Below are 15,950 nucleotides of genomic sequence, written 5' to 3' on the forward strand. Positions count from 1 at the left end.
GAAGAAACAAACTTTGGAAAGAAAATTATTGTAAAACTTAACTCCGCTTCAGATTTGAAGTAATTTCAAGACGTTCAATCTTTTTTTTTGTGCCATATACAAAAAGAAAAAAAGAACACTCCGACTCTAATGATCATATTTTAACATACTGAAACTCAGTATTAATGATCAGAAAGTCGAACCCTAATTAATAGTGTAGATGATATATTAAGTTACGAAATCAGATGTGAAAAACTTACTTTCTCCAATTTAAACATACCTTTTTTTTTTCCTTTTTAAAAGAGTAATTTGGATTCCTGATCCTAAAAATATTGAGGGTTATAGTATTCTAGGAAATCTGGTCCTAATAGTTAGGTCAGGAAAGCGATTGAAACTTTGGACACTTTTCAGTTATTACTTTTTTTTCTTCGTATTTTGCCATACTTTTTAAGTTAACTGAAAATTTTTTGTTTACTATTTTAAAATTATTTTATCCACAGCAGATTTCATGCAAAAGTAATTTTAAATAATTATTGATTAATATTTAGTGTTCTTTTTTTTGTGCATTTCTCAATGCAATATGTAAATAGGAACATTGTCAACCATTCTGCTATGGCGGACAAAGTAAACTTTTTGATTAAGAACCTAAAAGTTCTTTCTGATAGACCAGACCTTACATTTTATGTCATGTAGAAAGTAACACCTTCAGTTGTGTTTTGCATTATGCTGCTTAGAATTATTATACTGCATTGCTCTACCACTGTTTTAAGCCAGATGCAGGGCTGTATCATATTTAAGATAAAAGTTGACATTTTTGCAAGTCTTTTCTTAAAACTAATTACTATTTTTGAATTTCTTCAGGAGTTTAATTAGATCTTTAGAACTGTCTGCCATTTCTTAATCCATTATCTTATTAATGTAGAACTTAGTCCAAACTGAATCAGCATTAGACTGCAGTTTAGTCAAGTAGATTCTGAGTTACCTTCACAATCCAGATAGACTAGTGCCATATTGTTTAGTCTCATACTGAACTCAGACTTCTCTGTTAAGCTGTTTTTCAAGGACCTCTACAGAGGTTCTACAACAAGATGTGCTATGCATTTCTGTTGATAAAATATATTTATCATAAGCCATTGTCTTTCAGATCTGGTTAACTTAGATGTTTTCAAGTTACAAACAACATGTGCAGTAACATTTAGTAATTCAATCTGTGCAGTAAGGGGCCTTTACACTCTTACTATGCTCAATTACTTATAAATTTCTCCTTCTCAGAAACTTTAAGTAATTTCATCAAACAGTTTTATAGCCAAGATGTCAAGTTTATAAAAATAAAGACAGAAATCTTATGCGTGAATTTCTGATGAATAAAATTTAATCATGTTTGCTGCTTTTAAATTTGCATAAGAAAATATACTTATGGAAATTTTTTGATTATGTTATCCTAACCTGTCAGCCTACAATAGCTTCTTTAGTGAATATTGTCAAGATTTAGATTTGGAAAATACCAAAAAATAAACAAGATTAAGAAGTCTCTAAAAATAAAGATTTTTTTAACTCTATAAATAACAGGTGTAATACTATATTAAAAATAACATTATAGCAAATAATCCTTGTTATATATAGAAATTGCATGAAATAAATTTTTTTTCTTAAGGTGATAAAAATTTAAGTACAAATTATTAAATTTCTTTACATTTATGCATCAGGAAAATGAGTGAAAATGGACATACACTTTATTGCTTTAGTTATTCTCTGACACCTGCAGCGCATTTGTTTGCATTTTGTTAGCAATTATCAAAACTATAAGTGTATAGCTTATTTCTGACTCTCATTACATATTACTAATAATGTTTTCATATTAGAACTTTACTAACTTACCTGGTAACACATAAGTAGCTCCATCCTTTGTGCTGAGTACAAATTAACTTTTCCATCATAAGCTCCAGAACAGAACAAATATCGATCCTAAAGTTTTAAAAAAATGGAATAAAAAGCACATTTCTTAATTCATTAATTCTCTCACAAATAATATACTTTCATTTGTAATGGGTAAAAACAGTTTCAGGAGTGATTGTGAGCCTCAGTCAAAATTTCGGAAAATTTCTTGAGTTAAAAAAAACAAAAAAACAGTTTAAATTGAAAAAAATTTAAACAAGGTTTTTTTCCTATATTTCTCAGTTTACTTAAAATATATTTAAAATTTTACACATACCTATACCATTTACACATAGCTAGGATGACCTGGAGAAGTAATTAAAATTTACAAATATGTCTTTCTTTCTTGAGTTTATGATTATAACAACTATTTACTGATAAAAAATGAATATTAATCCTGAATATAAGCTTATAAAGTATCTCTCTGGCTCTCCCTTACAAACAAATAAAATAAACTGTGTTTTTAAGTTCCACCTTTGAAAATTTGGTTTCCGGAAACTTCCAGATCACTGTTAGCGAAAATTCCGGAAATCCGGATTTTTTCCGGAGCACAATCACCCCTGCAGTTTTAAATTGTAGGTCAGAGAAAATTATTAGATGTTTTCTAACAAGGGGTCACTTAACATTTTATTTAATTTTTTGCTTTGTCATAAAATAGCAAATATATGGAAGAACAGCTTCATGATAAGTCAATCATTTCACCATTTCAACCTGGCAGCATTGTGAAAGGCACACAGACTTGATCACAGTTGTTTTAAAATAGTTAATTATTTTAAGGTTTTAAGAAGTTTAATTTAAATTCAAAAATGATTTTTAATAGAAAGAGGTAATTATATAATTATTAATTAGGAATATTTAGTAAATTAGAGCTGATGACCAGAAAAATTAACGGTAGTACTACTGAACACAAAAACGAATGGTAGCACTATGAAACATACTTGGTAGTAAAAATTTAGTTTCAAGTCATCTATAAAATATTTTATCCATGCATGCTTCGTTGCAATAAAAATGTAAATCAATACTTAGACTGAAAATGCACTAAAATGTTTCTAAATGTGTTTGCTGAATTATGTATAAAAATAAGGTTCCCATTGTTTTTAAAATAAAAACTACCTACAAAATTTTTATTTTATTTTCATTTTTTATCAAAATAACTGGCTTGGTTTTTTAGCACATGCTTTTATTTACTAGGAATTTAATCTTCAATGGTATCTAAATTAGTTATAGCATTAGAATAATTAATGTGTTATAAGAAAATATTTATGTTTTGTTTGCAACTGTTTCCATTTCACTCAGATAAAATGCTAAGCCCACAAAGATAAATAATAAAAATATATTACATTTATTCATTTGTTAAAAAAAACTTAGAGAGTAATACACAGATCATATTTTTCTGTATTTATCTTTGACTTTTATTCATTACGCTTTTAATAACTTGAAATAAATACTTGATAATTATTAATTACCCCACCCTAATATTTGATGCCACGATACCACACCAATACTAATTTACTTAATACATTAGGTTTTTTTTATTACAGATAAACTTATTTTCCTATATTTACTATAATTATATTTACTGGTTCTTAACAAATAATTTTTTTTTCTCTTTGCAAAATATCTGTATGCAACTTTATATATAACTGTAACTTATTATGCAACTTATATGCAATATCTGTATGCAACAATATTTGTTGGCAACTTTATTCACTTTTTTGAAAAAAAAAAAATCTTAAAAAGATTTTCAGATTATAGTACAGAATGAACTATTTTGATTGATTTTCTACGCCTTGATGGTCTGAACAGCTTAGTTTAAGATAGTAAGACCACACATAATTTTGAAACTACAAAATAAGAAAAATTAGTTAAGTAAATGATAAATAGTTAAGTATTAAACTATTTAATAATTTAACCATTAAGATATTTAGCTATTTATAAATTTTAACAATAATTGTAAAATAATATTAAAAGGGGTCTATAAATCCTGGATGCACAAACACCTAAAAGATTTAAGCAAGCAAGCAATAGAATAATAAAATCAGCTATTTTTTTTATTTTAACAAGTTAATACTATCAGGCTGTTGGCAACAAAAGATTGGTTTTGGCTTCTAGAAACTTTTAATTCTTGTACACCTCTGTTAATAACAAGTTATGCACAAACAGAAAATTATAAGTCTAATAAATGGAAATTAGGTGCCTGGGTGATTTCACAGTATTGTGCATGCTGCGGACATGACATTTACAAAGTTTGATTACTCATAATTAAATATAAAATTGAGCTAAGTAACTGGTTTTTGTATCATAAAATTCAGGAGACATGTCATCTTTTAACCCAATGCATATTTAAAAATAAAAATGAATTTAAACAGCTTTTAAATAAAAATTTGAAGCGTTGCGGACATAACGTAGAAAAATATGGTTTTTAGAATGTTTTTCAACATTCACAAAAATCTCTGAGTTTTATGAAATAAATTACAACTTTTTTTAGGTAAGATTTCAATGTATATTTATATAAAAGAAATCAAGAATTCTGAAGAAATAAAATTAATTTAATTAAAAATTACCAAATTAAAAACAATACGCATGTTGCAGACATGATGTTGCAGACACGACAGAAAGTTTCTCATTATAAATAATCTTCTTAGATATGGTCATATATCATTGGAATATTATATATTTCTTTTGGTAAATAAAATATTGAGTAAATCAGGATTGTTAAATCATTTTTCTTTTAATATTTAAAATTTTGAACTTAAAATTTTATTATAAAATTAATTATTCAAAATTACTTTTATTTTAAATTTTAGGCAAAAGATGTGTAAACAATCACATTACAATTTATTTATTATATTATTTATCTTTAAGGCAAGTTCTGAATTGTATGAAAAAACCGTGCAGAATGATCAGGTGAAGGATCGCATGGCAAAGGACATAAGTATGAGTCGATTGAAATTGTTTCAAATTGCGGTTTTTCCAAATACTTAAACTTGTTTATAGCTACGGGTTTGAAGTGGTGTTTAAGTGTAATATTTGTCTTGCTTGAAGAAATTATTTCGCCAGGCCACCAATAGTTATCGAACAATACGCTATCCACTGGTCTTCTTCGAAAACTGTAACTGGTGTTAAAGCTTGTTGCTGTGAAGCTACAGCAATATTTCAGCTAGGTGCATGATTTGGGGACTAGAGAAAGGAGAATTTAAAGAAAATTCAACTGAATTAAGTATTATAGGTGAGATGAAAAGCAGTAATCTCGTATTTGAGATTAATTTGCAGAGACTATAACGTTCTTTCAACATTGATGCCTCATGATCGACAGTCTTTGCTTACATGCATAATTTCTACATTCCCATCTGAAATTTTACAAGCCACTTCAAAAAACGATTTTGCATCAACGACAACTTCTCTACCTTGCAATACAGCTCTCCAAACTACATCTTTGATGGTGCCACATATTCCATCACCGACACCATTCCCATGTGCTGTTTTGAAAAATGACCAGTCAGCATCAATGTTGAAATTTTCTTTGTGACAAGTCAAATTTGCGAACATAAATCGATTTTTGAATTGACTGGTAGCTCTATCAGACCAGTAAAGTACTTTTTTAGTTGTACTTTTTTTTTTGTTCCATTAGATGAGATAAAAATTTTTTATTAAAAACTTGCACGCTATCTTTATTGTGTGAATGGTCATCAGAGATAATGGCATAGGACTGATGGTTTAAAGAATTATTTCTACCATCCTTGAAATGTGCAACACAAGAGTACACTGTGACGTGGTCTGATGACCAGTGTGCACTCATGATTTCCCGATCGTCTTTTACTGTATAGTTCTCAGCAAAGTCAATATGCATTATGATTTCATTGTCAGAAAGATTTTCTTTTGAATGACGAAATTCAAAATGTTGTTTGTAAACATTATAGATGTGTCTTGCAAATGATTGTAGCTGATATCCTATTTCTTCTTTTGTGCTACCTAAATCAGTAACGATTTCTTTATTAACTGTGAAACCTTGTTCATTTTGTTGCCATTGATAAAACTTGACGATGCTGTTTAAATTTTTTTTCTGGTACTTTTTTATCTAAATATTTTTTGACACTGCAATCTTGACAGGACCTGTCTATGCAGTCGATATGTTCATCAACAAAATTACACACACTTTCTTTTGCAATTGTTTTCGAATTTTTCGGAAGATCAGGACAGAGAGCTCCGATTCCCGTAAGAATCATAGAAATGTTTTCGTGGTATATATGTTACGGGCAATGTAATTATTTAGGTCAGTATTCATAATGCTTAGTTATTATGAATAATGACCATTAAAATTAGGCAATTTGATAAACTTGAATTACTTTACGATAATTTCTCACATTGCCCGGTCATTATAAATACCGCTATTATTTCTTTGAGCATTTTGATTAATTGACAGTAATGGGACAACCACGTGAGAGTGGTGTGATTCTGGCGGGCCAATGTTCACCGGTAAATGTTGACAATCAAATGAGTCGCTTTGGTGAATGTCCGAAATATTTATTACATCCAATTTGATACTAATTTATTCGTGGATATAATTACATTTATTCGATATTTTAATACTTACTGACGATAGATTAGAACAAACATCAGTGTTTGGAGTATCGGGCAAATATATACCGGACAATGGCACTTGACTTTAAAAAAATATCAGCGTAGGGTATACCGGGCAGTGGCACTTGACTTTAAAAACATCAGTGTAGGGTATACCGGGCAAATGTATACCAGGCAGTGGCACTTGACCTTAAAAAAACATCAGTGTAGGGTATACCGGGCAGTGGCACTGAACCTTAAAAAAACATCAGTGTAGGGTATACCGGGCAAATGTATACCGGGCAGTGGCACTTGACCTTAAAAAAACACCAGTGAAGGATATATCGGGCAAATGTATTCCTAACATAATTTAGAACAAATAGAAATGCTGCCATAAATTCAAATGTTTAAATTTAAAAAATATACATTTTTTTAATAAATGTAGAATTTAGACATGTTTTAAACAAAGTAATTTGTCAGTGTAATTGGTCATTAAGAAAATAAATGGCAACAGAGCAAATTTTATAAGTTTTACAGTTTGTGACAAGAATTTCAAGCTTAAATGCTAAATAAAAGTAAGCAAAATTGTATTTTGCAACTTGTCATGTCTGCAACGTTGCGGACATGACATGACCAATTTGAAAAGTCTTCAGAAAATATTAAATAAAAAAAATTATAATTTTTTAAAGCTCATAATACTGCAACACTGCAAATAGTTGAAAGAAATCCAATTTTTAAGAAAATAAATCTTTTAACTACTTTGTTTTAATAAAACTTTTTAAAAAAATCATTAAAAAGCAAAATTGTTCTACTATAAGCACCCTATATTTAAATACCTAAATTAAAAATAATGTTTTTACAGTCATTAATTATGCAAATCCAATATATCTCTTAAAATATCATGTTTAATTACAAATATTAAATGTTGCAACTGAATTTTTTTTTCCCTCTCTGTCATGTCCACAACTTTTTGACCCAATTTTTTCACATTTTATGCAATTTAAAGAATTTGCATCATTATTTACAAAAAACTAATTTAATATTCATAAAATACATATAATGACCTTTAATTTGATATGCGGTTTATTAAATTTATTGGAGAAAAAAAAATTAAGCATGCCAGGCTACAAATAGTGCGGAATCACCCGCCTCCAAGTATTACTGAAGCTATTACTCGCTCAATTACAATTGTTTCAATAACAAATAGAATTTTTAAAAATAATACAGTTAAATGCATTAAGAAAAACATACTCTTGGACTAAATGCGACTCCTCGAACACTTCCTTGATGGAATTTCAAGTATTTTGGAGTGCCCTCTTTCTGCATTTTCTAAGATTTTCAACTAAAATACAAATGTAGGAGACCTAAAAAAAAAAAAATCTTACAAAATAGGCATATGTTTTTTTTTTTTTCCTATTTAGAAAATATAAGAAAAGCAAAATAATTCAATGAAAGAAAACTACCACAGAAGAAAAAAGCAAATTAGATTCTTTTGAATTGCTAGATCCATGTCAGTGACTACAGAGTTGAACAATGAAAAAAAAAAACATTTACATATGTCAGGGTTCATTCTAAGTGGGGTAAATAGGGCAGGGTGCCCTGACATATGAAGGGGGAATGGCTATTCGCGCCAATTTTTTGGTAAAACAACGTGGTTTTCTGATAGTTTTTTCAGCAGAAGTAAAGCTCGTTTCGGCTGTAATTAATAGTTTTTTCCGACCAATTCCTTATGATTTTTTCAAATTCTGATACTTTAATACATTATTATAGACATGCGTATTTTGAACTTAAGCTATCACTTTTTTAATGTGTTCTATTAGTGACGATTCCATCGTACTTTCACTCTGCTTGATAATTTCTTTTGGAAGCTATTAATCATTTTTTCAACTTTTTTCACATAGTGTTTAATATTCGATAATCTTAAGACCATATTATTACATCTTTCGAATCAGGGTTATCTCTATTTGATACTTTCGATTTGTGACGATTCGATCGTAATTTCACTGCATTTGATTATTGTTTTTTCGGAAATTATTTATAATTTTTTCAACTCCAATATGTTTAATATGACGTTATCACGATGTTCGAATGTAAGTTATCATTATTTGATGCTCTTGATTCGCGACAATTCCATCATAATTTCACGTTGTTTGATGATAATATTTTCGAAAGATGTCAATTTTAAGGCTTTTTTACAAGCAATTTCAAATTTGATATTTTTAATACGATGTTACTAAGTGCGAATTTCAAATTCACGTTATCACTGTTTGATACGCTCCTATCATGACGATTCTATTGCAATGCCATTATTGATAGGTTTTCCAAAGTTTTTTTTATCATTTTATCGACCCCTTTCAAATTCCAATATTTTTATTGCAATGCTACTACAACGTTCGATTCGTGACAATTCTTTAACACTAGATAATGTAATAGCACAAACTTCCCAGAAAACTTAATAGTTGTTTCACCTGTTGTTATTTATCATTTTATCCACCTTTTGAATGTGGTTTTTATTTTCCCCCGATATTTTTATAAGATTTAATACAACAGTTTAAATTTCAAATTAAAGTTATCTCTTCTAAGGTGTTCTTTAAAAAGTGATTCACAATAAAGTGATTCTATTGCAATGCCATTATTTATAGGTTTCCTGAAGTTTTTTATTATTTTATCAACCCCTTTCAAATTCCAATATTTTTATTGCGATGCTATTACAATGTTCGATTCGTGAGGATTCTTTAATTCTAGATAATGTAATAGCACAAACTTTCCGGAAAACTTAATAGTTGTTTCACCTGTTATTTATCATTTTATCCACCTTTTGCATGTGGTTTTTATATTTTCCCGATATTTTTATAAGATTTAATACAACAGTTTAAATTTCAAATTTGAGTTATCTCTTTTAAGGTGTTCTTTAACAAGTGATTCACTTTTTAAGGATTACGAGGATTCCATCATAATTGGCATCATTTCCAACAATTTCCACTCGTTTTTTCTTATTCTGATAATTTTAATATGATGTTATAAGGGCAAGCGAGTTTTTCAATTTGAGGTGTCACTTTTTAACATTCTCAACTTGAATCAATTCTACCGTAAATCCACATTGTCTATGAATCCTTTTTCGGCATCTGTTTGTCATTTCTTGACTATTTCCATGTTGTTTTTTTCCGATTTAATTAATACGATGACACGGCTAACAAATATCATATTTTAGCAGTCACTTTTTCATAAACTTGATTCGCGCCGATTTCATCATAAATCCACATTAATTTTAGATCGCTTTTTCAGTAGTTATTACAACTACTTACCGTTCTTTATTCATTTTGACAACTTTTTTAAAATCCCGATATGTTTAATAAGTTATTATTACGACACACATTTTCAAAATTCGAGATTTAAGCTCATTTTAAAATAAATTTATAGAATGTGAAAATTTAACTGAGGAATTACTTTTAATATAAATTTTATCTTCAAAAAAGATAAGATTTATTTCAATAAAAAATTAAACTTGGTATATTTTGGCAGTCTTAAAAGTTATGCAAATATTTGTGAGCAGTGCCCTTTTCAGCTTCTAGCGCCTTGCACTTTTTAAGCTCTAGAATTAACACTGTATGCAAGTATGTATAAATAAATAAATAAATAAATAAATAAATAAATATATATATATATAGCACACTAAAGACAGAAAGGAAAGGAGAAAAATGAAAATAAAATTATTTACTGTTGTACATAAGCTGCAAATATATAGAACTCACAAAATAAGTTAAAAATATAGAGAAAACATGGTAAAATAAAGATTAATGAAAAAACAAGAAAAAATTATTAAAATTAATTATTATTAAAAGTATAAAAAAATTTTTCTTTATATTTTTTAATTAATATATTCTATTTTTGTTTAAATTCTCTTTTTAAGGGGGGGGGGCTTCTCACACTATTATATTGATATACAGTAGGGAACCGATTATCCGGAACGATCGGGACCATCGCTATTCCGGATAACTGATTTTTCCGGTTTTCTGAATCGCTACATAAAGCCGTTTTTTTATTGTTAAACCCAACTAAAAAAAAATAAATATTGGAAATAATCTTGAAAAGAAGAAAAAACGATGAAGTAATACACTAATAATTATTTCCAAAATTATGGTAAGGTAAACATCTTTAAAAAAAGAAAGAAAAATCCTATGAGGAAAAAAAAATTTTTTTTTTAAATAATGGTGGGAAAATGTATCGAATTTTGTTCCGGTTTTTCAGTTTTCCGGTTTTCTGATTTCCAGATAATGGGTACTGTACAGTATTTTGCTTTGGCTATATTAATACAATATCAGAAAGAACTTCATTTTGCTGATATAATCGTGTGAGCTGATGATGAGAGAGTACATCTTTTCCTCTTTTTGTTTTCCGGCTTTTTAATATTTTTAAATATATCTATACAAATCAGCCAGAAAAACTAACAGAGCAACAGGTGTGTCAGGTTTTGTACAAATCAAATTTTCACACAAAAAAGTTGAACAAAATAAATACGAAAATACATATCAGGAATAAAATTAGTGGGTTTATAAATTTTCTATATCAGGTATGAAAAAGTAAAAGCTACTTCGAAATAATTTCTACTATTTTCATTTTGAATATCAAGAGGGAGTAGATTTTAACATTATAACTTAATATTTATTTGATTAAAACAACATTACGATTATTTATTCAAAACTGTTTTCTGATTTTTCTCAATTCATGTAAGTAACAATTGATTAAATAACAATTTTTATCATTTGTCTAAACTAATCCTGAATTACAAAAATACACTGATCAAAACAAAGAGAACATTTTTTTGCAATAAAAAAAACTAATAAAGCAAATAAAACCGAATCTAACCAAAATATCATCCCATATGTACTGTATATATACTATACTAATATACACAACCTGTACCCTTAATAAGGAAACTGATCACTTGTCCAGCACAGTAGCTGATTGACAGCCTGTCAGCCAGAGAAAAGCATACTTAAAGGGTGCATGATCGCCTCTCTCTTCATTTTATGCTATTTACCAGGGTCTTAATCAATATCAGTTGCAACTGCACCCACTATTGCAGCAAGGCCCCCTTGAGTTCATCCATGGTCCTTGGAGCTAAACTTTGATCAGCCACTGAGTGTCTAAGGATGTCCCATACATGTTCGATGGGAATTACTCCTATCACTGAATATCCTCTGAGAGGAGTTATTTGTCCACCAATTGAATTCGGTCCATATGCTCCATGGTGAGTCTCACGTAGGAAGCCATCCTAGTACTTGCATTGAAAGCATGAAGGTCGGCATGCCAGTCTGCCACCATGACTGTCCAGACCATTAGACTACTTCAACCATAGTGGTTCTTTTTGAGAATGTTAGAGGGCTGATATCAACTTTAAGTCATTCGAGTTGCTGACCAGACTGAATCACGACTCATCACTGAAGAGATCCTGCCCCAAATTCTTTGCATAGGGCAAGTGTTCTCTGCACCATGCTAGATGTTCCTTTCTGTGGTTCACAGTCAAAGGGATGCAGGCATTTAATCCTGCACATTTAATCTCGGGGGTGACCGTTATCCGTGAAATGGGTGTTTCTGTTGCATTATACAGGTTGCGAGACAGTTGTGTTTCTGTCATGAATCTATTCCTTTTGATTAGAAGTCTCAAACAACAAGCTTGAACTGGTGTTGTTGCCCTTTTGTGGTTTTGACCAAGTCGGCAACCACAGTTCATGTCTCTGTGAACTGTTTTCACAGGCTAGACACCATATTTCATAAAACCAGTATTGAGTTTTCATGTGACATATCAAATCTGATCCGAAATCTGACAAAACTGTTTTCTTGTCTGTTTGTAAAAAATTTTTTTTTCTCATTGGGGACATTTTATTAGATATTAAATCAAGCTCAATACTTGCATTATATTTTACTTTAGTTATGATTTATATTATATACATGTATCATACCTACATAAAATATATATTATATATGAAGTATTATAGCCAAAATTATTGAAACTATTAATTGATATTTCTAAAAACACGGAACTCCTATAATACTTAAAGATCAATATTATTTGCTATATTATAGTTATTCAGTTTATATTACTGGTAATAACTATAAGTTGCTAATTACTATCAATCTAAATATTGATTTTAATTCTTTTATGCCACAATTTATACTTCATTTTATACTTTTACAACACAATTTATACTTAGCGATCTGGATATAATTTTTAACTATAAGTCCTGATATATTAAGGTTGTAAAGAATAAGCGGAAATGCATTTTAGAACTGAAAATAATAGAAGAGTGTGTCGATTGTATATTTCAAAAAAGGAATTTGTTATATTTGAGGAGCTGATTGGGTTAATATAGTATGAAAGTAATAGAATAGGGTAAATATAGTATAATTAGGCATTTAGTATGAAATGCTTTCACTTTAATTCTAATATAACTAATCCATATTAGTTCTGAGTAAGCTTGAATAATTCTTATTTTAAGCTAGATAAATCAAAGCAATATTACCCTCTACACAGGTACAGTCAGTAGAGAAATCACTTTCGTATTTTTACTCTGATATCAGGGGTCTGTCTAGGTTTTTCTTAAAAGTACCTATTTTGTGAAAATTTTGACATAATTTGTGAAAAATTAAAAATTATATTAAAAAGTCAACACTAAAACATGGTAAATATATAGATTTATCGTTTCTTAAGGGAGACAAAAATAAAATTTTAAGAAAAAGTATTTTGTGAAAATACCGTTTTTCCTAAAATTGAATTTGTGAAGGTACCGCTAAACGGTATTAAATTCGGCCTGGATAGACCCCTGGATAAGCACCTATAAAAATATCACTTCATCCACTTGTATCTACTATCACTTTCAATTGAAGATACTACACACATATAACAGCTTTAAAACATTAAAAGATAATTTTTTAATAATTTAAAAAAAATTGGAATGTTTATAAGAGATATACTTAATTTTTTTCTCTTTTCCTAGATGGTTGTACATCTTATAGAACCACTTCTCTACAAAGGCATAAAAATTTCCATGAACATATAAAAGCTGTAGAAGCAAAAAATTGCTGAAAAGACATGAAAGCAGCTACGACAAGTGTTGAGAAAAAAAAAATTAGTTCTTTAAAATAAGTTGTTTCAAGTCAGCTCTATTTTTAGCTATTAATGAATAACCAAACCACCTCATTGATAATTTACAGCAATTTTTAAAAGTTGAAGGCTGTGAAAACTATGCTGGAAGCCCTAGTGTAAACTATGAACATGGAAATATTGTTAATGAACTTCACTATTCTATAACAGAAGTAATTGAAAAGCGTATGCTGGCAGATGCAGAGGATGGGAAAGTGTGTGAATAATGCTATAAATTTACTTAGAGACTCTGAATAATTCAGCATCTGTTGAAAAGTCTTTTAGCACTCAAAACCGAATTAAGACAAAATATCATAACAGATTGACTGAGAAGCATTTGAGCAACTTAATGAGAATAGCTGATGAAAAAGTAGAGATAGAACATTTTCCATATAATGATGCAGAAAAAATATTCAATTCTTTTAAAAATATTATAATTAAAGAAATAATTTTTTTTTCGAGTCTGTTGTTTCTTTTTTTAATTTTTAGAAATCTCACTAAACTTTTTGAAATCTTACCCTGTTTTTGAGAAAGGGTGAGAAATTTTCTTCCATTTTTTTTCTGTAATGAAAACACTGTTAATGCAAGGAAAGCTTATCACCTCCATCCTAGATTCAAGAATTTTTTCCTTAGAAGGCCAACCTAAGGCGTTAAAAGCATACAAAGATTTTAACACATCTGTTGACATAGATTGCAAACTTTTTGTGATGCACATCTTTGCATATTTATTTAATCTACCTTTTAAAATCTAAAACTATTGTTGGCCCTTTTTAATATTAGTCAACTGAATACTCAGAACTCTAGGAAAAATATGGTGGCTTGATTTGAAACGTAAAATTTTATCAGCCAAAACTGGAGCATGGGAAAATTTACAGTTTCAACTCCAGGGAAATCACAGCCTGGGAAGGTTCTGAGTCCATGGTTAAAATACATATATATTGCTCATTTATGCTTTTTATTCAACATAGCCTTCTTTTATTCAACATTTCTTGAACATAGCCTTTTAACCACTAAATAATACAATTTGGCCAGTAACATAACAATGTTTCTATATTTATTTAGCAAAAGAACTTAATAATGATCTTCCTTTTACAGAACTAGTGACTGGTGATTGGCAAACTATGTCAAACAAAGGTGATATTTTATTATCAATACTTGTGTATGCCTTCAACCCTTGCAAGGGGTCAAAGGGTTTTTAAAACTGGCTTCAATTAAAAAAAAAAATGCTGGAATTGCGTGGGGGGTGGCTGCAAGTTAAGCCTTTCGAGTTGGTCCCCTTCTGCAATTTTCTTCTTCTTCTTTTTACTTTTTCAAGGGCCACTGCCTGGAAGTCGCCAAAACTTGGCCATTATGTATTTTGGCATTGTCATACATGATCACATCACAAGATAATAATTATTAAATCTTAAAGAGACAAAATGTAGGGCCTTTATGTTCTCAGTTAAAATTAAAACATTCACGAGTTTCATAGCATTTATTTCAAAGATTTTTAGAAAACAAAAAACAAAACTTACTGTGTTTTCTGAAGCAATCGTTCAAAATGATGACATACGAAAAACGAAACTATCATTTCATCGAAAAGCTTGGATGGTCTTAGTTTAAATCAAAAAATAGAAACTAACTTTTTTTTTTCCTTCTAGAAACCGCAATCATTTCATTAAGAATATCGATAAATTTGACAAAAACTGTCAAAAATTATGATTATCAATTTGCAACAGATGCTCCTCAACTTAATATGAAATTTGACACTAATAGATTTGAACATTAAAAGGTATTGCATTACAATAAAACACTAATATGCATTTGATATAGTTAAAAGAGAGAAACCCCATATTGCTGCTGGCTTTTTAAATGAGTTTAAAAAAATATGAGTGCCTTTCCTTGTTTTATTTATTTACAATTTTCATGTCATTGTTTCTCTAAACACGTACGATCACATCGCTGTCCGCTTCTATAGATGGCGCAAGAAGTTGTAAACATAAATACTGTTTTCTTCTTCTTCAGACAAAGTTTCCGGAAGTTGTTTTTAATAAATTTTGAGGCTTTACTGATAACACCAAACTTTTTTCACTATTCCAACGTTCAAATAACGCCCTCTATGACAATACTTGTTTCCATGTTAAAAAACCTTTCCCCCTTTCTGTTGTGAGGAAATGATTAGTATGTAGCAGAGTTGGCCAAAAATGTAATCGATTACATTTTTTGATTACAGTAATCAATTACTTGTAATCATTATTAAAATTTTCAAAAATTTTGATTACAGCTGTAATCATGATTACATAGTCGATTACAGTAATCAATTACTTGTAATCTTGATTACAGCTGTAATCAA

General features: G+C 29.2%; 1 protein-coding gene across 3 annotated transcripts in view; it reads right to left on the minus strand.

Moving 5' to 3' along the window:
* The window catches only part of LOC107453375 (uncharacterized), a 48,286-nt gene extending 32,688 nt beyond the window's left edge, over nucleotides 1-15,598 (minus strand). Inside the window, exons 1-4 of one of the 3 annotated variants that reach the window (XM_043041136.3) lie at nucleotides 15,133-15,582; nucleotides 12,999-13,085; nucleotides 7,726-7,838; nucleotides 1,858-1,944 (exon numbers count right to left, since the gene is read on the minus strand). In XM_043041136.3, the coding sequence (XP_042897070.1) occupies nucleotides 1,858-1,944; nucleotides 7,726-7,800 (162 nt within the window). In that variant the 5' untranslated portion in view covers nucleotides 7,801-7,838; nucleotides 12,999-13,085; nucleotides 15,133-15,582. Of the gene's footprint in view, nucleotides 1-1,857; nucleotides 1,945-7,725; nucleotides 7,839-12,998; nucleotides 13,086-13,449; nucleotides 13,502-15,132 lie in introns of all 3 variants that reach the window. The other 2 variants (XM_043041137.3, XM_043041135.3) reach the window with 2 other exon arrangements.
* Between the last annotated feature and the right edge of the window lie 352 nt (nucleotides 15,599-15,950).

Source organism: Parasteatoda tepidariorum, chromosome 12, assembly GCF_982258835.1.
Source record: "Parasteatoda tepidariorum strain Cologne lab strain chromosome 12, Ptep-v5.0, whole genome shotgun sequence".
NCBI classification, from domain to species: domain Eukaryota; kingdom Metazoa; phylum Arthropoda; class Arachnida; order Araneae; family Theridiidae; genus Parasteatoda; species Parasteatoda tepidariorum.